This window comes from Sebastes umbrosus, chromosome 16 (genome assembly GCF_015220745.1).
Source record: "Sebastes umbrosus isolate fSebUmb1 chromosome 16, fSebUmb1.pri, whole genome shotgun sequence".
Lineage (NCBI taxonomy): Eukaryota > Metazoa > Chordata > Actinopteri > Perciformes > Sebastidae > Sebastes > Sebastes umbrosus.
Window position 1 is genome coordinate 28,353,693 of NC_051284.1, and position 26,732 is coordinate 28,380,424.

Sequence of the window (26,732 nt, forward strand, 5' to 3'; positions counted from 1 at the left end):
AAACAATTAGTATCAACAGTCCCCTGAGGCCTGAGAAATATTTGGACGGTTAAAAATCCATTTCCAATAAGCACAAAAACACCTTAAAAACATCCACTTCTTCAAGAAGTGCATAAATTCCACACAGTTGGCCCTTTTGAACACTGGAGCCAATCTTCAAAACTAGAAAAGAACAAAACCCCTCTCACGCTGCGTCGTCACATTGCAGTACGAGAAACGCCACATTTGCCCCCTTTATATAAAACCAATTAAACACCAAACTTTGTTTTTGTCCTATAACTTCAGCTACAAAAATGGCTAGCCTCCACGTACAGGATGAAGACACCAGGGTGCTCAGTTTGCCAGAGAGCTGCGTAGCGGTCACACTGAGATGCTTGTGGAGGGCTCTTTGGGCCCCCCATGTGCAATAAGTAGGGGTCACCCAACAAACTCAATCCTCTTTTTGTTTTGTCCGTACTCTGATACAAAACGTCAAGGTTTTGTATACCAACTAGGGCTGGGCATGACGAAAAACAGTTTTATTTCCCATTACTTTTAGATATTGTTATTGATTTTAAAAGGAACATTGACAAAAAATGCTGCTTAGCATTAAAGGAACAGTGTGTAGGATCTGGCGGTATCTAGCAGTGGGTGGCAGATTGCAACCAACTGAAGCTTCTCCCGTGTGCCAAGCGTGTAGGACAACTATGGTGGCCGACACAAAACCGCGAATGGCCCTCTCTAGAGCAAGTTGTTGTAAGAGTAGTGTAGGTCATTTGGAGCAGAGCCATTGCGTAGTGTGTGTGTGTGTGTACGAGGGAAGTGAGTGGTGAAGCGAGAGAGAAAGCGGCGGCAACAGAAGTGAGTAATGACATCCACTCCGGCCCAAAACAGTGTTTGCTTTGCCAAGCATGCAGGAGAACTATGGTGGCCGACGTGAAAACACGAAAATGCAAAAGGCCCTATCAAGCCAGTGTTTGGTTTGTCCGATCTGGGCTACTGTAGAAACGTGGCGGTCGGCTCCGTGAAGGGTACCCGCTCCCTATGTAGATATAAACGTCTCATTCTAAGGTAATGAAAACACAACGTTTCTGAAGAAAACATTAATATTATATTCCATTTCTGCCAATAGATCCCCCTAAATGCAACACACTGTTCCTTTAAGCATCCAAACTGTACTCGCTGTGGTACCCAGCCCGTATTCCAACATCTTTTTGGTTAGTTTACCTGAACACCTGAATCTCCCCGAGCCCTCCGGCGGCCTCCCCCTGTGTGACCTCACCTACTTTACCCTCTGACTTTAGTAAAAACACATTGCTTTTAAAGAACGACTCTATGGATTCCTTTCACCAACGCTGTTGAAGGACGGATCCTCGCCTGACAACACCGCCTCCCCCCTGTGACAGGGAAGAAGGATGGAGCTCTGAACGCAGCTTTAATCTCTGCTTTTCTTAGCCGTAGCCAAGGCACTGCTGGATCAGAGAAACCTGACATCTCACAACCGATCAGATTCTCTTTCACTTTTTTTTTTTGTTTCTACAAAAAAAAAATTGCATCTGCTTTTGCTTTTTTTGTAGCTTGTGCGAGGAGACATTTTGCTTGCATCGAGAATGCTCAATTCACAGTCTTACAAAAATACTATTTGTCGTTTTCGAGGTAATTCAAATTCTTAGCAGTAAAATAAATGTGATTATTTTCTCTTTGTTGTACCAGTTTGGTGAAAGGCAATTCTGTCTAGAATATATGCGGCATCATACTCACATGACATCTCAACACATGCAAAATAGTGTAGACGTACTCGTAGTCGTGTATATGCGTTAGTGGTAAATTTGATTTAAATATCACAAACATCTTACATAACCCTCAGCTCTTCAAGGACTACCTTTTTTTGATCTCTTGGCCAATTCGTTTCACTTTCTGTCTGCTCTTTGACATGTGGAGCAGGTTTCAAAGTTGTGGAACCTTCAGTCTCCCATACATCAGCTTCTCACAACTATTTCACTGTCAATCAAGGTAACTCTCTGCAGTATTACGTAACTACAGAATGACAGCAACTCTTCCTAAAACCGACTGCTTTGAGAGTGCATCCCTGAAACGTTAAACAAGAGGATCCAGCTTAAACAACACTTATTTGTCAGCAAAGGATTTATGTTCCATATTATTGTGCTCCACTTTTTTTCTTAAAAAGCACAGTAATCTGTTTGCTTTACGTTGTTATTTGTAAGCAGAGGTAAAGCTTTTTTTTTCATCTCATTTTGCAACAAAACCCTTCGCTTGTTGTTAAGACCCTTTACGGTGTTATGTGAGCTACAAGCACTCAAAGCAGCAGACCACAGAACACAAGCTGTGAGAGACTGGGAATTTAGCAGCTCATTTGTTTCCTCGGCTTTGTCCTTAAAGAGCTATTTGAGGGTACTGTAAGTACAATATATAAAAAACACAAGGTACAATTGCACTTCTTTTATAGAGTAAGAGAGAAGGAGTGTAAGAGAGGAGTTAATGGAATGGAGTAACTTGGGGTGAGCTCCTCCTCTCCATGTGAAACCCCTCTTTTGCTGGCTGGAACATGCCAGGGTAAATACATGTTAGAGGCATACTTCATTGCTATGTGCTATTCTATTCTTCTTCTAAAAAGACAGTGGCACATCTAGCATAAGGTGGTATGGCTCGTTCAGATCAAAGTACTGAGAGGACGGATGGGGCCAGCAGTGTCGGGCTGAGTTCAGATTCAGGATTATTTGAATCTGCACAGATTCTCACGGGTCATCTGGGGGGGAAATAACTCACTAATGATGTTATCACTTTTTCTTTTGTCTGCCAGCTGGAAACTAAATTACTGATTCTTTTTACTGGCTGTTGACAGCGCTGACAGACAGACATGTAAAAACATGACCCAAAATACACTAAGGTCACCACTGATCTAAAAATACCTCGGATAAGAACCTAATAGCGAGCATTTCCCCCCCTCTGCTAAGGAATTAGATTATATTCTCTTAGCAAAAACACCCTTCCTCTCTTATCTGACATCTCAGAAGAATCTACTCATTAGTGAATACAGGCCATTTCTTTTGGTACAAATGCAATATATAGTAACATTGTAGTAGCAGCAGTATGTGCACACTTCTATGTGCACTTAAATGTTCCGTATCAATTCACAACAAGACAAACTTGGCGCCACTTGACCCAAAGATTGTTAATTAGTCTGCATGTTACACTGCTGACCCCATAGTGAGTGAAAGCCATCAAATCTCCACAGATTGTAGCAGGGTTCCTACACATTTTCAACTTCTAAATTCCACTTTGAAATGCTTGTTTGGTTAGATATCACAATTAATAATTTAAGTGGGTCTCATAGGACCCAAATATGCTGCTGCACAAATGACAACAACGCAGGTTTTCCACAGAAGTTACTGACTAGCTAGTGTAGGAACCCTGATAAGAGGAAGACATGCATAGAACATTAGTGTGACACACGAACGCAGAGCAAACAGTAGCGTAACTACTCATTTAAACAGGGCGAGAAGTCTGATTCTCTGCGACATCACACCGCTGATACAAAGCCTTACACCTTTCACTAAAGGCTCTACTCATGTTTACCCAAACCTAACCAAACCTAGGTTTTCCCAGATTATTTTCCCCTTGTCCTACCCAAAACAAAACGTGGGAATGTTTTAACAAATGAACATTTTGACTAAAATGATGAAATGCGTGATCCACACCTGGCTGCAGTGAGGCTTAGCTTAACTTTATGTCGACCTGGTTTCTCACTGTTAACTAGCAGCATTATAAAAAAAACAGAATGAGAAATTTCTGTTGGGTGTCAATGTGTTTCTTGACGGCCTCGGCCTGTTTTATAAATACAACACTTTCCTGCAAGGACTGAAGTCTGCTTTATTGCACTTTCATTAGATTCACTTTAGGAGTCTTAAAATAAAGCACTGGGATGGCGTTTAGCTATGTGATTAATGGCATCATTCATCAGTTGTCTGCAGCCAGCAGCCTGTCCAATGTTTACAGCTCAATGGCCAAACGCTCCCTCTGCTGCAGCGTGGCACGCAGACAAGATAACAGGTGGGCCACGGATTGGGTGACAACAGAGGAGGAGCGATTCTTGAGAAACCCCACCAGGGAGCCCACCAGAATCACACGGCTATCCATGCCTGTCCAGAAATAGAGGCATTAATTTGCCAACTGTGATAAACAGAAACGCACAAGCGGTAGGAGTGCGCGGTCGGAAATTCCCTTCGATTGTGAAAGTCTCATAGCTCGCAGGCTTAGTGGCGTAATCGCATCGGTTTAAAGATGGAGTCTTGTGTTGCGTTATGTTTCAGATTCGTCTGTGAGCAACTCTCCTCTCTTGACAAACATGTCTTAATTTGAATTAACACAAGGGACCACATCAATTTCTCACTTTCATTTGATTAATATGATGCCTGACTGACACGCCACAGTGCTAAGTGTACAGTTGGTGGTGTTGCAGTGGGGAGTAAGGCAAACAGCCATGCCATAACTGGTTTTGATGGGTGATGTCATTGTTTAAAAGCTCGTCTGCACTCAACCGGTTCATGCCACCAAATTAGGAAACAAAGTGACATAGTACGTAGATAATGGACGGACTTCTAGCAGCAGCGTCCGCAGATGCATGTGGTGCGAGCACACATTGACCATTCTAGTGGAGTGTTCGGTACATAAGCCCTGTGCCCTCCCTGTCCCTCCCCACTGTGGTTCCCTTAGAGTTAAATAAGACAGATGGAGGCAGCGGACATACAGACAGATTCTATCACGGATCAAACAGGTCGGGCTGCCCCTGCAGCTCCAGCTGACGGTTGAATAGCTCAACCTCTTTGTTGGCCTCGGAGAGGTAGTCTTTGATAAACTCCTCCATGTCTGCGGTAACAGCGATGTAAGGGAAACAGCAGCACAATCACTAAAAACAACAGTAAATGTAGATGCAAGCAGACCTGCACAATTATTCATGATCACTGCTCTCTTTAGGGCAAAAAAATATAAACATTTATACAAATTTTCTATGACTTATCAAACACAGAGCTTGATTTTTATTACCTAAACTGACTCACATCGACTGCCATGCAATGGATGTATAATAAGAACTGGATACCGGACCTCGAGATGCAAGGTGCCTATTCATTCCAATGAGATTTGCTCGCCTGGCGCATACGGCAAAGAAGTTATTTAGCCTCCAGGTTTACTTCCGGGTATGCAGCCCACTGAATATGTGCAGTAGTGTTTCTCCCGATGTTTTACAAGTTGTACAAATATAACATCTCTATGGATCAAAAAGTCATAATAGAAAGAGTCATAATTGCCCTTGTTTGCAGTTCCAGGTGTCCTGTCAACAGTTATACAGACGTGTCTTTTACAAAGGTGGACTATGGGGAAATTCCAGGGGGATTTTTCACTGCAATACCCGAGTGGCCACTGGATAAAATTGGAAGCAAGGCTGAGCAGCGGCATCGTTTCCAGGTCTTATTATACATCCAAGCTGTATGCACAGCAGGTATGTTTTTGTTAAACAGCTGACTTAAGAGTACCATTTCTTTTTTTTCCTAGGCTTTGAAATATGACAAATCAACAGTACTCCAAGCCTGAGTGACAAATTAGATGTAGCTGAGGTTCTACAATAGTCAGTAAACACGATGAAAAGGATACAGGGATGGAAGTTAATTTTTTCTCCAAAGATGTCAACATATTGATAGCCGTTGTAGAAGAAGCCTTGTGGTAGGGGGTCCAGGTGCCTGGTCATCTAAACAAAAATATAGAATATCAAATTCAGTCAAAAGGTGTTTCTGAGGACTCCCTGAGAGGAACGGCCCACTGGGGAGCACCCCCGAGGACTACATACATTCAATGGCTTCTTTTCTCTTTGCATTCACACTGCCAATGGGAACGCTGAAGTGGCGTAAGCTGGGCGACGGTTGGTGTAGCAACGCTTTGATGAGTCAAAATCACGTTGTACTTCCCTCGTCGCATATACAGTATGCTCAGTAAAGCCTGGAATTCACTGTCGGTCCATTTGTCCGTGTTTTCTTCCTTTGTTTTTTGTTACGAGCTGTTGTTTATGTTTTGAGCTGTCTGTTGTTTACATGGCTAACTTGGTTATTAAAAATGGCGGTTGCTGCATTGGCTCAAGTGTTTAACCAATCAATGTACACTTATGTCTGCACCATAGATCTGTGTCACTCACAGTTCCTCTTGTGCTGAGAGTACCTACTCTGGGAGCTAAAAAAGTCAAAACGGTGTCCTAAGAACTACGATTGTTCCTGGTTCTTGCGGGACGGATAAACTAAAAAGGGAGGTTATTAGAACTATGTGAAAAGACCTAAGGTTATTGACCGAAAACGCCCACATCAATAACAGGCCGACCCAGCCCGAGCTCTCTTAGAAGACAAGGAAAATCTCCAAAAAAAACAAACACACAAAGAGCATGTCTAGTGAGGCTTGTATCCAACATCAAAGATTTCATACTCTTTTCGCTCTTGCCGTGGCATTTATTGACAATAAACTTAAAGGTAGCCTGTGGAATTTTCTTGTAAACAAACACAGATATGTTTACATCCATTGTTGTGTCACAAAGCATACTGTATATCCATGTATCTCCAGGGTCTAACAAATGTGTTGCATTTCATTCCACATGTTTGCAAAGCAAGGTTTGATGGAATATTTTGAAACCTGCATTATTAACATCCAGGTTTACATCAACTAGAAATGTTCTTCTCCATCTTTTGCTGGCACACTGCTGAATGCCTGACAGCCACCAAGCATGAAACCAGCAGCAGGGAAGTGCCTGTCATTGCGTGCATGCTAGTAATTCAATATAGGTACACAACAAGCAGGTGTGAGCTCATAAAAACATTGCTCCAGGTCGACAAAATTCCATAGATTAGCTTTAATGCCCTTCTGTCCACACAAAATAACACCACTGGTGGATATAAAAATATATTATACTGTAAATCATTATAAATATAAACACACTCACATGTATGCTCTTGATTTGTTGTGGTGAAAGCGAATTTTTTGTCATCTTGAGCTTCTTTGTCTGCCTCTGTAAACACCAAACAGAAACAACAGCCTTAATTTCTCTACGTATACAGTATTTAATCCATGATAATAATAGATCTCTACATGAGTCTCAGGCTATTTAAATGTCTACCTGCTTGGCACACAGTCTGAGCCAGTCCTTCAGGCCATCCTCTGTGAGGCCAACACCATCAAAGACCAGGAAGCAGGGCGTGCTGGTCTCTTTGGGGCCCGGGGTCAGAGGGTCAGTGCTCTGGTCCGGGACAATGCTCAGGCTGCCGCTCGCTGTGTTGTAGCTCACCTCCATCAGTCGGTCTGAGTCTGGAGGTTCCAGAGATGAAGGAGCTCACATCAGAGTCGCACATACAGTTCGCACCTTGTGTAACACCTGCTACAGCAGCTTCATATGGTTACAGCATGCTGTTGGTGGGGTGTTAATGCTTTAACATCTATACAGCCTCTCTGTTCTCAAAATGACTCACAGAACTCACGTGTGTGGTAAAAGAAAACAAGATAAAACATGTCAAATATGTCCTAACTCAATGTAAAATATGTATATGCAACAGCTAAATACAAAAAATAAAATAAAGTACAATAACTAAATATAAAGTGATGTAAATGATTTACTAGCCTAAAGACAGTGACTGAGATACACACTTGACACCAAGGGAATGTGAGTATTAGGATAAGGATGGTTCAGTTCAGTCTCCACATTCGTTCCATACTACTGCATCTTCCCAGCTCTCTACAAATATCTGCACATTCTCTGCACGTCATCTCCTCACAGGCACCTGCACTCTCTCCTCATGCAACAACTCTACACAGGTCTTCAAATGGAAAAAAAGAGTGAGAAAACTACGTGGAGGAAACCAAACCAGTGGACTATGAGCTGAATTCTAAACACCAGACACCAGAGCAACAACCGAGCAGTATTCCTACCGTCAGGAGCTTCTTGGCCGCCTTGAGGGCAACCTTTTCTCTAATAATTCCCAAAAACTGGGAAATGCAAATGCAGGTCAAATATTTACCAAGGAAATAAGTCACATTTGTTTAGTAATGCTTAACAAAAGCAAGTTCTCTGGAATTAAAAAATCTGATCTGAAAGTTTCAAACCTTAGCAAAAGTGGCAATGTATTTTTTTAAAGATAAAAAATAAAATGAAAGTATGTTATTCCTACCAGAAAATCTGACTTTTCCCCAAACATTGTACACATTTCCTCGGAAGGGGCTTGGCCTTAGTGATGACTTGAATGCTAAAGAGAAATGATGAGAGGTTTAGCAGTTAGTACTGTGAAATAAATTAACAATATTCATTTAAATGATCAGTTTCCTGATCATTTAAATGATCAGCAAAATTGGCAGTAAGATGTCATAAGTGTTTGGGAATACAGATTGTTTCACAGCAACAGCAGACAATTACTGTTGAGACCTCAGTTGTTTCCATATTTGGAGGGAAAAGGCGGCTTATGTAATCGTCATCAAACGCTGCCAGCTCATATCTGGAACCTCAGTCACGTGTTAAGAGTCAAAAAAAAGGGGGGAGAATTCCTTTCCGTCTCACCTTTACAGCGGGTGACAAATAGAGGCCTCTCTAGGGGCCGGCTGAAAGCCACGCGCTGCTGGGTGAGGACCAGAGACCCAGAACCGGAGAAGAAGCGCCCTTTGCACCTGAAACACGGAACACATTGCACATTACACAAATGGTGAGAAAGTTAAGTCTAGAGAGCAAGCCAAATGTTTGTGCTACATTTTGTCTTTGGCTGGAAAGTTGTTTACTCTACCAGCTGCCCACAGGAAAGAGGCCAGTGTTTGTGATTGTGGAAGTGGATGAGAAATCTGTAAATGTAGATACTCTCATCAGCAGGTGAAAAAAAATATTCTTGTCTTGGTTGGATGTGTAAGAAGCACCTCAAAACACACTCTCATACACACAAAATACAGCTGGAAGACGGGTAAATCAAAAGGGGCCACACTCTGGCCAGATATGCAGTGTTATGATCTGAGGGGAGGATTTAGCAGAGGTTCATATTAGGCTGACAACTGAGGCATGAAGGCTGAATGGATCTGGTCCAAAGGGAAGGAGACCCCCTCTGTGTACATGGCAACTGCATGGCCAACTGCTTGTTACTGTGCTGCCAGGAGGCAGCTGGTGATAGAACACAAGATGCCCTGAGGGGCTTTACAGCAATCAGCGGCCGATGCCCCCACCGCTGCAGCCGAGTGGCAATTAAACTGCAGGGAGGGAGGTGAGGCAGGAGGACCGAGGAACGCTGAGGCAGGAATCAACGCCGATCTGTCGCTCAGCGGCCAAAAGGTTGAGTGTGGACACATGGGGGACACACATGGGGGTCACAACCAGTAGAGTGGAACATAGGGTGAGGGTCTTACCATCCGGGGTAGAGGACATAACGTGCTCTCAGCATCTGTGGCTCATAGAAGCTGCTTTCAGAAAATATCAGATTCACATCTTCATTCCTAATTGATAAAAAAAACAATACAGAATGAATACGCAACACTTGACTTGTCAAATATGACATGAAAAAACAACAAATAACTACTTGTCCTTTATCCATAATGGGCTTTTAATTACTAAAACGACACCTTCTTTAAGTACAGAATGCATTGAGAAATGTTCATTACACATTACTGTTCTAACTGAGCAGTGCTCTGACCCAGCAGAGACTCAAAAAAAGGAATAAAATGTAGCCTAGAGTGAATATTTTAAGCACAGATAAAAGCAGTTAAATGACTGTTTGCGGCATTGATCACAATTCTGTGGGCGCTTACCTGGTGACAGCTCCTCTCTCTGCCAGTATGAAGGCTGCGGTGGGGTTGGCAGAGCGTACCAACTGCTGAACATGCTGCATGAGAGGGTGCTTCTGCTCTGCTGTCAGCCCGGTGAACACCACTGTACTCACAATACCTGACATACGACGAGGCGCAAAAAAGGGGAATATGAATTCAGGGAGAAAACTGGCTCACTTTCCTGAAAATACAAAGTCACATCTGTGTAGCCACTGCAGAAATATTTCCCACTAGGTTTGATTTATTGGCATTGCTGCTGCTGTGTTGTGCTTGCAGGCTGTATTTTTTAGGGAAATTGACATTTTGATTCCTTCAAAACAATTGGTAAGATATAAAAGGCGTGATAAATAATTCTGTGACAGCCAGGCTTTCTCCCTGCTGCCCAAATTGGGATTTTTTTCTGGTTCCAGCCAAAAAAGATGGCATGGTAACCCCAAATAAAATCTTCAATATGTCACTTCAGAATACAAGATGGGATGTGAACCGTGTGCTCTCAAACGTGAAGTGATGGTTGGAGCAAAGGGTCCTGAACCCTTTAGGTTTTTATATTACAAGATCTCAGTTAGACTTTATCTTAAACCTTTAAGAACAATAGTGGTGGAGAATAACTGTGTGCTGGGTGATGTTTTGACCACCATCACTGTGAGATCAATATGGCAAACACAACCTCCAAATGTTAATTCATTTCAAGGTGTACTAAGATCGTCAATGCTCCATAGACCTCCATATTTGCATAACATGTTGACAATAAGTTACAATTTAGCATTTTTAAGCAGTCAAATATGCAACATATTTCACAAGTAAAAAAAAATAACAATAAAGCACTGTTGCACATGTTAATATATTACTTCTTCACTGGGTGTTTGTGTTGGATCTGCTACTTGACTCTACTATAGGGATGCACCGATCCGACTTTTTCAGTTCCGATACCGATAGCGATACCTGGGCTTTGGGTGTCGGCCGATGCCGAGTACCGATCCGATACCAGTGTTTAATTGATAAGCTGTATGCCTCACTGTGTGGATGTGACTGGGATCATTCTTTTATGTCTAAGACAACATCAGGCTTGACTTAAACATTGCTTTCTTAACTTTGGAAAACAAAATGTAACAAATAAATAATATAAATTTACTGAACTTTTATTTATTAATTAAATAATGAATCGTGCACTGGCAACTTGGTAAAAAATTATTAGGAATTGCAGTTCAACTGTAAACCTTTTTAATGCAGCAACAGATTGGTCAAAAATTAAACAGGAATTAAAATTTCAGTCTATAATGTATATAGTATATAAACATAGAAATGAAATGAATATATCGGCCCAATTGTCACCGATATCCGATGCAGCTATTTGAGTCAGTTTCGGCCTGAAATCCGATCAGGTATCTGTATTGGTGCATCCCAACTCTACTGTGATGTGAGAGTATTATTTTTGTCACACATGTACAGCTTCTCCTCTGACTTAGTTTGACAGAAATCATACATTTCTTTGATGGTCATATTGTACAACCTGGCAGCATGGCAGATGTTATGAATGGCTACGCTGTACGGCTTCCAAAAGAGCATTACACTTCTGAAATTAATCAATATCAATGAATATGATGTTTCCTTGGTATTCCATGAAAGAAGTTTATCCTCAATGTATTTTGTTGGGAAAAAGACAGGACTTACCTTGGCTGCACTGCTCCAACAGCTTAGGAAATGCAAACCTGCAGTGAGAGACAAGAGACAGAAGAACTTTAGTTAAATATACAGTATACTTGAGGAGAGGGTGAGATGGTCACTGTTACATTGTGGATAGATTATGTCGAATATAGGGTTTTTGTTCCTGAGTGACACGTTCACATAAAAAAAATTACAAATTTAGTAGTGTGGACACAGAATTATTTTTTTTTTCCCAATCAGATCGGGCCACTTTCATACTGTATCTAGTCCTAAATCTGACACATATCCCATCACTGTCCATGCGACCGCTGTGAGAGCGGTCATGTCGGAATTGATGTGTGTTTTTCCACATCAGTACTTTGCTGCGCAGGTACAGATCACTCACCATACAGTATCTGAGCAGTCCTTTGAAACTTCAAAAGAAGAGGAACAAGTCCTGCCGTGACAGCCTTGTCATGAGGCGTCGACAGAAACTTTGAAAGGTAGCTCTGGACATTCTAAAGTTTTGGAAGAACTGTTCCTCCTTTGAAACCCTCCACATCCTCTCCCGCATCCACACCTCTCTCTCCACAGAACTACCAGCAAGAGCTGCTAAAATATCTATAGCTATGGCTTTTTCGTTCCTTCGTCTTCTCACCCTCATCCTCAACATAATAATAACAAATTGTCATCCGAGCCGCAAATCATTTGGGCGTTATTGGTTGCATGTGAGGCATTTCAGGTCAGAGATCCGTTCACACTGATGTCAGATATGGGTCACTTTAAATATGAATGTGAACAGTCTAGGCTGAAATATTGGATCTGGGGGGGTGGAATGGGAATTGAGCATAATGTGAACATAGCCTCAGAACTGTATTTTCATGTATTTAATTAAAAGTCCTCTTTATTTGATATCGTTCCACAATATCATCACTAACAATAACTCTACTTAAGACTAATGGATGCTTACCAAAGTTGTGCAGCAATAAACAGACTAATTCCATGTTATGGCTCTTTACTTGGCTCGCAGTCCGGTTATCAATCGTGAGGCATTTTTCATAAGATGACATCATGACTATGACTGGCAACCGACCAATGTAAAAGCTTTTTGTAATCTCATTTAATCCTAACATAATTTATCCTGAGTTTTCAAATCGATCTGTGTTATACACCACTTTGTGAATAACTGTGACTCTGAGCCAAGTCCCCCTCCGACCACCACAGGCCCTCCCCTGCAGGCTCTGCAGGCTGGGGGGATCAGCAATTTGAAAGGCATTTATCTTTCCTGTCCTGATGTAATGAACTGTCTACATTCATCACAAAGAATGGATCATGACTGACTGATGAGCTTTGCCGAGGAGGGGGGGGTGTTGGTCGCACATGTGGACCTGGGGGGATTAGAGGGCTATGTTGAGGGGGTTGACAGGCAGGTCAGGCCTAAGCTGGGCTAACCACACCCAATTAGCGCCATAGTGGGTCCACAGATCTCCACACAATCTATGGCAACAAACAGTGATTGGGGGGGGGGGCAGCTTGATGAAGATGCCTCACATGGAAAAGTCAGTGCTAACCACATTGCTAACTAAACCTCTTATAACACATTTTTCCACTGCTGAGCCAAGTGGGGCTTGTCAGAGTTTTAAGATGTATTATTAAAGCTCAGCTCACTAGACAATCACCTGATCTAAAGGACTGGGAGAGATCCAGGTAGAACTTTTATCCTGCATATACCAGGGCAACACCTACTGGCTTTTCATCTAAATTTCTGGTGAAGAAAGGCAGCAGCAGTAGTTTTCCGAGCATGTTGTAAAAACTAGACTGACTTCATCTGTATGTAAGTATCACTGGCCAACGCAGCTCGGCGGTGCAGTGGAAAACAGCCTATTACCCGGAGTGGTATGTCATATTGTGTGGAGCAGCTCAGTCAATCTTCGACAGTGAGAAGCTCTGTAAAGCTACATCTAAAGCCTGTAACAAAAGGAGAGTGAGATTAAATGTAGGACTGATCCTCTCTGCAAAAGGGAGGCAGCCTTGACTTTCAATAGCTAAAAGTGTCATGTAACCTCGTCCTGGAAACCTCTAGTGCTTCAACAATTTATCAACATCCGGCGCTGTCTGTCATCATCTGGTCTGTCTGTCTGTCCACATGTTACTTAGAAACATAACTGAGTGAAACCCTCAACTTGAATCTCAGCTTCTGTCACTGCTGTGTTTAAGCTTATTTAGCCTCTTTGACTTTGCAAAATAGGCCAAAATATGACTAAAATACACATTTCTTGCTCGCTGCATGCAGCTGCATGCAGCTACATTTGCATACAGTGGCCGCAAACCAAAAATATAAGCAACTAACTAACCGTGCTAGGAACAAATGGAAGCTATTTTTGTTGGAAAATGTATGTTTTTGACGAATGCTAAGCATACAGACAGATGGCAGAATAGCGGATTGAGCTGCAGGAGTGATTTGATGGTTTTTTTGTTGTGAAACTGGGTCACCAAATCCATTGTCAATCCTTTACTGTGAATCCTGTTTGACTGCAACTGCCGTCCTCTGTGAAGGAGCAAGCTACAAACTTTTCTGAGTCACGTTCCAAGTCTACAAGTGGTACATGTTTGCTAATGATTGGATAGATTTTTGGTGACGTATTCTTAAGGATGCTGTTAATATAAATGTAACACATACAGCTGCTTCCTAATAAAAGCCTTCCAGTCTTTGGGAATCTGATAAAAACATTGGCACAAAGAAGGAGGCGCCGCTTGAGGGCATTTACTGTGAAGCAGCTGCAGGATTGTGACATTTACTGAAGTGTTGAGTTTGAGAATATAATTAAATTACTCATCTTTTATCAATTAGGTCATATTATCTTATGCTGAAGTTCAAATATTTGATTTTAACGCTAACAAAACAAGTTCTGAACCTTTTCTTCTGCATGTACAATGTGAGACACGTCGACTATGCTTTTCACACTGCGCTTAGCTCCAGGTTAAGGGAGCTGTTAGTCTGGGGCTAAGAAAGCTTTCACACTGGCACAATCCTGGCACATTCCAAAGTGGGCTAACCACGACTTTAGCCCAGGGCTTGCTAACCCTGCTCCGGAGCAGGGTTAGCACCGAATATGTGGGGTTATCCCCTGAAAATCGACCAAACCCGGGGCTAAAAGTTGCCAGTGTGAAAGAGGGCTAGAGTAAACACTCCAACTCTAGAATGTTAACAGCAGTCACGTGTTACAATGAACATATAACCCAGGGCTAGCAGAAGTGCACTGTGAACTGTATAGCCCTGGGCTTAGGTTAACCCTGGGTTAATGTGTGTGTGAAAGGGGGTTAAGTTAGCCCAGGGTCAACTCTTAGCACAGGGCTATACATGCAGTGTGAAAAGCCCCCTTGAATAGTACACTGACGTCTTTGTTTGATCTTACTGTCATCCATCACGCCATTTTCCAGTCCGTTTTGGTAATCCAAGCAGTCAGGAATGTTGTCTACTTCAGTTAGACATTGTGCGGTTTTGTAAAATGGCAAATCAACTCAACTCAGAAACAGGAGTAGCTTGATGTCAGTGGACATGATTTCATCTGATATACATTTCTTTATGGCAGTCAAAGCTTGTTTAGTTTTCTTTCCCTTTAACAGCAGCAGAGTTGAGACCTAATTTACTGCAGAAAGAATATTCACCTGTGCTCCACGCAGGAGGCGAGGGGGTCCACACAGGCAGCGACAGCGCCGATGGTGAAACACGCTTGGACAACTGGGTCAGGGTGGAACAGCACAGCCTGGACCACATCCAGAACATCTGTGTATCTGCCCAAGTAGAAACATTTACAAATTAATAAGCCATCCCACAGAGACAAAGAACAGTAAATTAATTCAGTCTTTTTCTAATTTCTTCAAATACTGTCTGTTCTTGTTCGGTTTAAATACCCCAACAGTCTCTAAATACTCATGAGGCACAGATGCTAAGATCTGTTTTATGTAGTGGGATGAAATTGTTAGTATTCAAGACATTGAATGATGAATGTCAGATAACTTGGAATGAAATGCTCCCATTTAGCTCGGCTCTGCTCTACTGGGTCTACTGGAGTCTTGACTTCTCAGTTCCAAGCTGTATCAAGCTAATCGGCGGGTTTTCTTACCCAGGTGAGAGCACCAACAGACGGGGTTTGCCTCCAGGGCCTCTCTGGCTCTCCAGGAAGCTGGACAAATACTGCTGCAGGTGAGAGGCTGAGAAGCTGTCAGGCTTGTACACCACCCACCTAGGGATGAAATTTAAATTTTGAAACAATGTTTTTGTTTGTGTTGTTATTCTTAAGATTATAAATAATAACAGAGCTAAAGATGTAACAACAAAAAAAAAGCAAACCGAAGAAATGTGAAATCTTTCTCACCTTCCATGTTCCTTGTTCAACTGGACCAGGAAGTTGCAGAGTCTCTTCTTATGGCTTCCTGGTAATCCAGTGATGATGGTAACGACAACCTTTTCACACATAAAAAAGACCTCATCAGATTTGACAGAGGAGAAAGGTTTCTTTGAAGGAACCAGAAATGATTTTTCAATATGCTCACCTTGTCTCCCTGACTGTTGACTGGATTCCTCAGCTCTGCAGAGGGGAAGAGCACCCCCAGGTGGTCATACAGAATGGGCTCCTGACCGATGCTACTCAAGGCAAAGTGCTGAAGAAACCTGGCACAGACCAGAATAAAACAATCAGTAAGCAGAAACGAGGTCACAACTGACTGGCACGACTAGATAAAACAAGTATTTTGGGACCCATCATGTATAAGTAAGGCAATGGACAAAAATGAGTGCTACAATTTACAGCTTAGACTTCAGATTTCCTTCCACCAGTCACATCTTTAATTCTTATTACTCGTATTTGCTCCAGTATTTGCAGTATGCATTCATATACAGTTAAAGCAGAACGTTTAGTTTTTATGTGTGCTGGAACAGAGCGCTTAGAAATGAGACTGATAATGCAAAATTGTTTATAAGTACGGAACGGTATGTTTATTTTGGGTGCAAATGCATAAAGTTACAGTGTGCAATATCTGGCGCCATCTAGTGGTGCGGTTGCAGATTGCAACCAACTGAGTACCCTTCCGCTCAATCCTTTCCAAGACTGCGGTAACGTGAGCTATGTAGATATGAAGGGTTCATTCTAAACTAACAAAAACACAATGATTCTTAGTTTCAGGTGATTGTACACTAATGAAAACATAGTTATCAATATTATATTCCATTTCTGCAAATAGATCCCCCGAAATGCTACACACTGTTCCTTTAAAACAGTTGGATGTCTAATTATTCCAGGTGACAGATGTAGGACAGATTTGGGAAGACCGAGAAGCTGAGTTATCCTTGCATGTAAGAAAATGTGTGCACTGTTAATTATTTTGGGCCAGATAATGAAGCTTCATTATCTTATTATACTTTCTCTCAGCAGAAAAGACCTTTGGTAGAGGTGGATGGTCTCCAATGATGAATACAGTGTATCAAGAAACACAGGCTTAAAATGCTATTTTGGGAAGCCATACTGATGATCAAGCGATACCTGGCATCAGGTTTTATGACTTGTTTGGTCCAACTGTGAAGTGCTTTACTGAGAGATTTGAGTAGTGTGTACTAACATGTCCTGCTCTGGCAGCTGGGAGTACGAAGTCTTCAGGCTGCCTCTGCGTTTGGCCACTGGTGGCTCCTGACTGTCATGCAGCTTCTGCAGTCTGGTGTGCCTGAGAAACAAAAGTCAATACAGTTGTTAAAAGATTATTTAACAGAGTCATAAACTATATTAACAAACAGTATCATATCCAAATTAATCAAAAACTTCTGCATAGTTGGTTTGATTTGTTTTTAATTGATCTTATTGGATCAAATTAGATCATTAACATTTTCTAAAAGTGTGATATTTCAAGGACAAAAAAAATCTAACTATACTCCATACTCCAAAGATTGTGCAATTAAATCTAGCGTAGAGACAACTGATCTTAAATTGTAAAGGGGATAAAGTTATCTCACATGTTTTTCTGGTTCCAGGTCAGGTGCTTTTGGTCCACCAATTGCAGAGTGAGTCCAGATTCAGAGTTCTGCCACACTGACAAAACCTGAAACCAAGAGAGATAAGGTTCATACAGCTGGAGCTGCCTTTAATTAGCATCAAAGGAAGAAGAAAAATCACTCCTAGTGGGAGTTAAATACTTGACAACATGTATTTTTTGAAACTGTATTAATTAATGCTGCTGTAATAACTATGTTAACCACTGCTATAAAGAATTCCTTAGATTATTGTTACACAGGCATGATGTGAGACTGAATCCTATGCATTGTTAGAGGTCACTGGCTACAGGTCTTACCTTGGAATAGAAGGCCCTGTGGCTCTTAGACCTGGGCTGAAGAGCAAAGACCAGACAATGGTCAGCGCTGTGGAGAGGGAACGGAAGGTGGGGGAGCAGGCTGCTCTTATACTCCACAAGCAGAGATGCCACAGCACCGGAGTCCTGGTAATGAGCGGACACAGAAATCATACACAAGTAGGAACCAGGAATTCCACTGCATCTTATAGATGCATCTTATAGAAAAGCAAGTAAAGAACTGTCTTATAAATCATTGATGTACTACAGTATGTAACAACAAAGCAGATCTTGTGTAGAAAAGTATATATGTGATCATATGTGTGTCATAACTGTAAATATTACCGGATCATAGAACTTGATGGTGCTGATGTGATCCTTGGACAGGGTAATGCTTCCATATTGAGAATGGATAAACAGGAGTCCCTCGGAGAAGAAAATGATTTTTCCTAAGATTAACATTTGAAGAAATATAAAAAAATGATTCAGAATCACAACTCTTTGTCACATAAGGTACGACACTGGCCACAATACAGTATATGGAAAATATATTCACATTTAAACAGAAATGAAATACTGAGAATCAATAAAATAGAAAGATAGGCAGAAATATTAATATTAATGGAGTGTCACCTTCTTCGGGTGTGGAGAGCTGGCTGCTGGAGAACACATACGCAGCGTCTGCTACAGTCAGAGCGGTTCCCAAACAAGTGCCTTCCTCTTTCTGTTTAAAACACATACTGTAAGTGATGACGCTCATACAGTACATACATAAACATGTATTCATACACTGCAGTGGATACAGGAAGCTTCTGAACTTACCTTAGCAAGATGTTGGGCTTGCTCAGATTGCTTGACATCAGATTCCATCTAAAACAACATGACCATAAGACTTTAGACAACAAACAAACAATGTTGGAAAAAATTAAATTGTGTATTCCTTAAACTAAGGATGAAGCAACATGTTTTCTGGATAGAAGACTGAAAATGTGTGATTTGGAAAACTTAAACTGTAAAAAATAATCTAGACTAAGTAACTCAGTCTGTATCCAAACATTGTGTTTATCTCATTAATCTGAAATAGATTTTCAGCCCCACACATACCAGCCAGCAGGCGTATCGAGGCACAGTTGTAGTCATGATGGTGTAGCAGCTGTCTGAGGACACAGTGCCATCTGCAGGAGAGGAAACAGTCTTGTTTAAAATGAAGCACAAACAACAAAGCCAAAGAATGACAAACAGGGAAGATGAATCACGAATTTGATCCTCGGAGCAGGAAATAAGCTATTTTCAGACTAGTGCTGTTGTTTTGCCTCTTTCTGTTAACAGTGACCTGATTTGTCCTGCTTATTATGTAAAATCAAGCTTCCTTTGAGGAATCAATCAGCAATCCATTCTAATTAGACTTAATCTGATCAATATTGTACCTTTCTGTTGAATGTTGATGCTGGACTCCAAGAAGGACTCAGAGAAGACCACAGAGCCCAGGTTGCCCCCGCCCCACTGCAGGTTCGGGATGTCATGGACAGTCATGGAGGCCTTAGATCAAAAGTAGAATTAGTCAAGATGAGAAAAAAAAGCTTTTCAGAGGAAAACTGTACAAAATAGAACATGCTTCTCTAACTTACTGTTTTTACTGCGTAACGGCTGTCTTCATCAGTCAGAGGAATGATCCTGAAAACAAAAGTAAAACAGGCAATCACATATTTATAAAAAGGTTTTTAAGAAAGCATTGGTTTAGTATGTATTTTTCAGATAACACACATGAAATTTTCAAGGAGCTGTGTTAGAAAATACAGATGCTTGTAAAAATGACCAATAAGTGCTAGTTAACACCAACCTTCCTTGCATATTCACTGCTTGAATGCCGAATTCACATTTGGACCTGAGGAGGGAAAACAAAAAAGTCAAAGCCATTCAAACAACAGGTTACATTTCATGCTTGGCTGAAAATCAAAATCAATCTGTACCTGAGAGAACTGCGGTACTGGCTCAAATGCATTGAGTCCAAAGCCAATAGAAAGGTGTTCTCTGCTACATCCTTAGCCTGCAATAATAAACATGTCTTAATGAGAAACATGCTGAACGATACAGTAAATGTTAAAATAGGTACTCCTCTTTCTTCTTACCTTGGTAGCACTGGAGGTACAGGAGTAACATTTGATTCCTGACAGGACTGCTTGAACAGCCGCTGAATAAATCTGTGACAAAACTCTGAAAAAAAAAAATTTCATTCAGACATTCTACATAATTTAACAAATGGCCAACCCATTGCTTACAGGGAAAAACATATTAATTATGAGATCCAAAATGAAATCACTTACAAGACTTCTGTTTTCTTTTGCTCTGTGTTTTGATTTCCTGTGGATGAGTGTAAACAAATTATATACTAACAATACAAATAAGGGCTTCTCATATTACACTTAACCCCAGGTGAGCCAAGCCCGTTCTGGACCCTGCATTTAACTCCATGCAGAGCAACATTTCACACTAGCAATTCTGACAGAGGGTTAGTCAGTACTGCTTTAACCCCTGGGTTAATAAACTATGCTCTGCAGCAGGGTAACCTCTGAAATGTGATGCAAAGGACAATAATGTCAAATATACATTCTAAAACAATAATAATTTTACAAGTTGATCAATATTAAATAAGCAAAGTCATACAGTAAAACCTCACCAAGGTATGGAGTGTGGGTGGTCCCAAAGAAATAGGTCCGAGAGCAGGCTAGAGGTCCTTTGGGAGCCACACACTGCAGGATCTAATGGACAAAAAAGAAATGGGTTTCTTTTGAACGATATAATCATGTTAGCATGTTCCCACTTCACAAATGACACAGACAAAAGTGGTGCAAAATGAGCTAAATCTCATATTTACAGGAGACATAGAAGCAGTAATCACGTTTCCTGAAAAGATGATTTGTCAACATAGCTCTGAAACTAGTTGTACAAAATGACTTCACCAGGTGGTGCTACAGAACAGTTTTCCTCTTCAACTACTTCAGACATTTATAAAACATTAAATACACATAATGGAAAAACTACATCAATGCCATTTGACATGCTGGAGAGTTTTCACAGTGGCAGGTCTTCTACTATACTAACCACTTTGGCAGGTGCCAAGCCATTAAGAGGGCTCCTATCGTAATGCATGTTTGCAGTGTTTGCTACATCATACTGTTTTCCATTTCAGGCTCCTCACCATTTGTCTGGCTGCAGAACCCAGAGGTCCTGTGTTGCGGACCTGATGACTCTCTGAGGGAAAGTTGAACGAATAACTCTCCAAATCCTCTAAGGATGAATGCTTCCCAAACAACACAAAGGGCTGCTGACTTGTACTGAAATAAAGAAACATTTGATTAAGCTATAGCAGCTTTTCGTTCTACAAATCACAAAACTACAGATGAACATTATTTCAGTATTCAAAGATGGTTTAATAAGAAGGATACCTTTTATCTGTGATGTTGCTTGAGATCAGTCCATGAGAGTAATAAGTACGGAATGCCTGTGGATTGATGAGAATACACTTTATGCAATGAAAAATGTAAAAAGGTCAGCACACTGTAGCTCCTTAAGTGCAATTTATTAGCACATCTTCAAGTAGTTTCAAGCAGTGACCTTTTTAGCAGATGCTCTTCTTCATACTTAATTAATATGCACAGAGATGCCGTCTTTAAATATAAACGCTCTAGTCACATGATAACGCCGGTGACCCATATTACACTTTATGCAGACACAAGTACATTGAGCTGACTACTAAGACCAGACACTGAACAATGCCGTTTGAAAATACTCTTTGCATTTGTGGTAAACTACATAACATTTACAACAAATGCACAAGTAGTCATTCAAGCAGACATTGACATGATCTCTTTCCAGTCACTCCACCTATTTTTTTGTAGGAATAGATGGCAATAAACGTACCTCTCCTGCCTGTGCTTCAGATAGCTCTAAGATGGACAGATGGCTCTCAAGATCCATGCTGGAGAAAAAGCCACTCCACTGCTTCTCAAAGTTAATCAAGTCCTAAAATACAACAAACACCACCAAGGTTAGAGTACATATCATACTGAGTGGTCATGTTCACAACTTCACATACTAAAATATAACTATTGATCAGCCACTGTAACTTTTAACTTTCATGATTTCCTTTGATTAATTAATTATTGATCATTCTTTATAACCACAATGGATTTCTGGACATGAAGATGCTGATGAAAAAAAGAAGCTTAGTGTTACCTCTGTGAGTAGATTATCCAGGGACACTGGGTCGAGTCTGTTGTAAACCTGCCACAGCTTCTCACTCATGTCCATTAGCTGGAGAAACAGATATAAATATAAAAATATAGATATAAGAATATATAAAACAAGCTGAAACAAAAAAGTGCAGTACAACATAGTGATACAAATACATTTTATATGAAATATCTTTCAATTTTGCCAAACATAACAAATATTTTTGTTTTGTTTGATGGTACCTTGTATTTCATGGTAAAAAAGCTCCCTCCACCGATGCCTTCCAGGGCAAATGCTTGAATCAGGGGCCACTTTTCCACCGTAAACATATCAAACCTCTGGATGGGTCCTAAAAGTAACAGTAGAGCAAACAGTTACCTGTGCTGTTGGTGTATTTACTGTCAAGTAGGTGAAACTACATTGTATTCCAGCAGATGTAGTGTGATGTAGTTAGTGTGTTAATACATTCCATTATCTCTTTAACATATGTGTATTGAATGAATGAATGTGGAGATTAAAATGTGATGATATGTGTACCTTGTGAGCTGTAAGGTACTCCGATACGGTAGCAGTCCTGCACCATTGTGACAAAACTGGAGATTTTGAATTCCTCTGCTGCCTCCTCATCTTCATACTGTGTATAGATTACAGGGGTCGACAATTTAGAAAACGACTCAATCTCAGGAATAGCAATCACAAACACTGCTACAAAGGGTCATATTTACAATTTTCAGCAATGGCAATCATAACCTGAAGACGTCTAGCCAAATGTGCACACATTGCAAAGGTAAAAACTACAACACACTGTCATTGATGATTGCTTTCATTGTGCAGCCTGTGTAGACAAGGTGCAACATTTAAGATGACTTGTCTAATACACAGATTAATAGTCAAGCAAAGGTTAAAATTGCAGCCAGGTGGATAAATCACCATGCCTAAATAGTCTTGAGAAAGTTCCTACTCCTAACTTAAGCATACAGGAACAGAAATTAACAGGATAAGAGGGCTTTTTAACCTCTGCCTCGGTCATGCAGTAGAGATGCAGGTTCCTCCAGTGGGACACGTAGGGCAACAGGTAACTGTAGTTCATTGGGTTGCAGTACAGATGAACACAATCCGCCTTGATCAGCAGGATAACATCTGAAAAGCAGGCAAGCAATGCGTCAGAGTAGATAAAAACTAAAGCAGGCATACAACTATGACTGCAAATGTAGTGAACAACACTTGAAAAACTCACCATCCAGCATTTCATCAGGAAATTCCTCCAGGACATGTTCGAGATTCAGCTGATTTCTTCCATAAAGTTCATAGAACAGGTATTTCGCCAGCTCGGTGCACCCCTCATTATATCGGCTGTCAATTCCTAAAATACATAAAGAATGACATGAATATCTGTTGGCTGTTTTGGAAAGATCATATAAATTGTTTTGTTCATCATCTGTTTTGAAAAATTTTAAATATTTCCTCTAGCCTTAGCAGTTGGCAGAGCAGTTAACTAGGCCAAATAAAGATAACGAAGTTTGCAACTTAACATACCAAGAGAGCACAGGATGCCATCAGGAGTGGCATTGCCACCCCCACTGAGCAGAGACTGAACCAGTCGCAGGCGACAGCAACTGGAAAATATCACAATAAAAAGAATATAGTCATGGCTTTGTTAATTATTAACAGTAATAACAGCAAGTTTGATAAAGATCTCAACACAAGGTCCAACTTGCTTGTTGTTTCCAAAGAGTTCAACCACATCTCACAGTTTGATAACAACAAACCACCTTGGAAATAGCCAGTAAGGCAAGGCAAGGCAAAGGCAAAGGCAAGGCAGCTTTATTTGTAGAGCACATCTCAGCAACAGGGCAATTCAAAGTGCTTTACATAAACATTCAAGAACATTAAGAGAAAGTGCAAAAGAACATTAAGACATAATTGAAACAGTTATAAAAACATAAAAACATTAAAGATTAGAAAATAAAAACAAGCTAAATATAAAAGCTAGGATAGAAGCTAAAATAGAGTATAACACACAAGAGTAAAAGTTCTAGTGCAGTATAATATCATTATCTGGTTTAATAAAAGGCAGCATGACCTGAGAGGTCTGGATGGTTCAGAACATAGCAGAAGTTCAGAAATGTATTTTGGCCCTAAACCATTTAGTGCTTTGTAAACCAGCAGGAGCCGCAAAACATTTGAACATTGTGATGAAGGTAACACAGCTTATAGTCTAAGTATGTAGTATATGTAGTATACTAGTATAGTACATACGGTGAGGGCCCAAGTGCAAATGTACGACGGAGTATTAGGGCCACATTGAGGGAAAAAAATCCAAGATTTCGAGAATAAAGTCATAACTTTACGAGAAAAAAAAGTCAGAATATTAAGAGAATAAAGTCATAACTTTACGAGAAAAAAGTCGTAATATTACGAGAATAAAGTCACAACTTTACGAGAAAAAAGTTGTAATGTTGCGAGAAAAAAGTCATAACTTTACGAGAAAAAAGTCGCAATATTACGAGAATAAAGTCACAACTTTACAAGAAAAGTCATAATATTACGAGAATAAAATCATAACTTTACGAGAAAAAGTCGTAATATTACGAGAATAAAATCAGAACTTTACGAGAAAAAGTCGTAATATTACGAGAATAAAGTCATAACTTTACGAGTAAAACAGAAAATAAAACGTCAAATTACTACTACTATACTACTAATATTATGACTTTATTCTCGAAATCTCAGATTTATTTATTTTTCCTCAATGTGGCCCTAATACTCCGTCGTACCATAGACCTACAACAATGATAAATAAAAATGAAATTGTAAACAAAAAAACTAAAAAAAAATTATAAATCCACAGGGAGCCACTGGAGAAGAGCTAAAGAGTCGCATGTTGCTCCAGAGCCGCAGGTTGCTGACCCCTGAATTAAGATACCGTTAGCTTTAGGTTGTTGCAATAAAAACATACTTGACTGATGTGGGGGGATTTCTAGGAATGGGCGTTGCACTAATTAAAATATAGCATAGTTTAACCAACCAAGTTATACTGACAGCGTTAACCTACATTACTTACGTTAGCATTACCGTTAACAGTAACGCAACCGTTAACTAACCGTTAACTAACGGTAACTGATGTTTGAACGTTAACTAACGGTTACTGATGTTTAACCTGTAACTAACGGTTACTGATGTGAACGTTAACGAACGGTTACTGATGTTTGAACGTTAACTAACGGTTACTGATGTTTAACCTGTAACTAACGGTTACTAATGTGAACGTTAACTAACGGTAACTGATGTTTGAACGTTAACTAACGGTTACTGATGTTTAACCTGTAACTAACGGTTACTGATGTGAACGTTAACTAACGGTAACTGATGTTTGAACGTTAACTAACGGTTACTGATGTTTAACCTGTAAATAACGGTTACTGATGTGAACGTTAACTAACGGTTACTGATGTTTGAACGTTAACTAACGGTAACTAACGGTTACCAACGGTAACTGATGTTTGAACGTTAACTAACGGTAACTAACGGTAACTGATGTTTAACCGGTAACTAACGGTTACTGATGTTTGAACGTTAACTTACGGTTACTGATGCTAACGTTAACTAACGGTTACCAACGGTAACTGATGTTTGAATGTTAACTTACGGTTACTGATGCTAACGTTAACTAACGGTAACTAACGGTTACCAACGGTAACTGATGTTTGAACGTTAACTTACGGTTACTGATGCTAACGTTAACTAATGGTAACTAACGGTTACCAACGGTAACTGATGTTTGAACGTTAACTAACGGTAACTGATGTTTAAAGTTAACTAATGGTAAATAACGGTTAACGGTTAACTAACGGTAACTGATGTTTGAACGTTAACTAACGGTTAATGATGTTTAAACGTTAACTAACGGTTAACGGTTAACTAACGGTAACTGATGTTTAACGTTAACTAACGGTTAATGATGTTTGAACGTTAACTAACGGTAACGGTTAACTAACGGTAACTGATGTTTGAACGTTAACTAACGGTAACTGATGTTTAACGTTAACTAATGGTAACTAACGGTTAACGGGTAACTAACGGTTAATGATGTTTAAAGTTGGTAAATAACGGACCTTGGCTCATGCTAACGTTAGCCATGTTAGCTTGACAGCTTCCACTGAGGCGTTTTCTGTAAACACTATTCTATATTAACGTTACCTGACAGCGGGGTTGATTCCAGAGAACTTCCCGTTAACTCTCCTCATACCGGCCATGGTATTTAATGTCACGGTTCACACAAATGTACGTTTTAAAACCGAACAACGTTGTTTATTCTTCAGGCCGAATAACTACATCGTCTTCTTCATCACCCTGGAGAATGTCCACACAAGATAGCGTAGCAACGGAGCAAACCATGTCATGTTTAGGGGCGTCCAAACTATCATTATAATACTTAGGGGGAATAGTGACAATATATACCGTGAATTATCATACTTTCGTAAAGATTCAGATATTATAATAATAATATTTTATATTGGCCGAATCAAGCGATTAATAAAAAGCAATGTATCTGAATTTACTAGACGGGTTCCCCATTTTACGCTGTGGTACTGCCTTGTTTTGGGCTGTTTTGACAGCAGAGCAGCAGCAGCAGCATCACAGGGAGGTAGATGGTGCAATCCCTCAGTAACCTCTGTTGTTGTGTATGCAGG

The 26,732-nt window shown here is 40.5% G+C and overlaps 1 protein-coding gene across 1 annotated transcript; it reads right to left on the reverse strand.

The window, feature by feature from the left end:
* Positions 1-1,476: 1,476 nt before the first annotated feature.
* On the reverse strand, positions 1,477-26,413 carry c16h20orf194 (chromosome 16 C20orf194 homolog). Its single transcript, XM_037746688.1, has 37 exons — positions 26,239-26,413; positions 23,575-23,654; positions 23,276-23,401; positions 23,054-23,178; positions 22,576-22,672; positions 22,281-22,387; positions 22,042-22,119; positions 21,727-21,828; positions 21,252-21,307; positions 21,005-21,140; positions 20,483-20,564; positions 20,130-20,166; positions 19,935-20,019; positions 19,776-19,852; positions 19,646-19,690; positions 19,434-19,479; positions 19,233-19,344; positions 18,910-18,980; positions 18,628-18,675; positions 18,439-18,529; positions 18,151-18,254; positions 17,809-17,952; positions 17,474-17,559; positions 17,086-17,187; positions 16,024-16,141; positions 15,846-15,934; positions 15,594-15,713; positions 15,136-15,261; positions 11,494-11,531; positions 9,805-9,940; positions 9,406-9,492; positions 8,579-8,685; positions 8,196-8,270; positions 7,151-7,338; positions 6,977-7,042; positions 5,650-5,743; positions 1,477-4,866 (listed from the first exon to the last, which is right to left on the reverse strand). The coding sequence occupies exons 1-37, from the start codon at positions 26,292-26,294 to the stop codon at positions 4,760-4,762; spliced, it is 3,444 nt and encodes a 1,147-aa protein (XP_037602616.1). The 5' UTR covers positions 26,295-26,413; the 3' UTR covers positions 1,477-4,759.
* Positions 26,414-26,732: the final 319 nt, after the last annotated feature.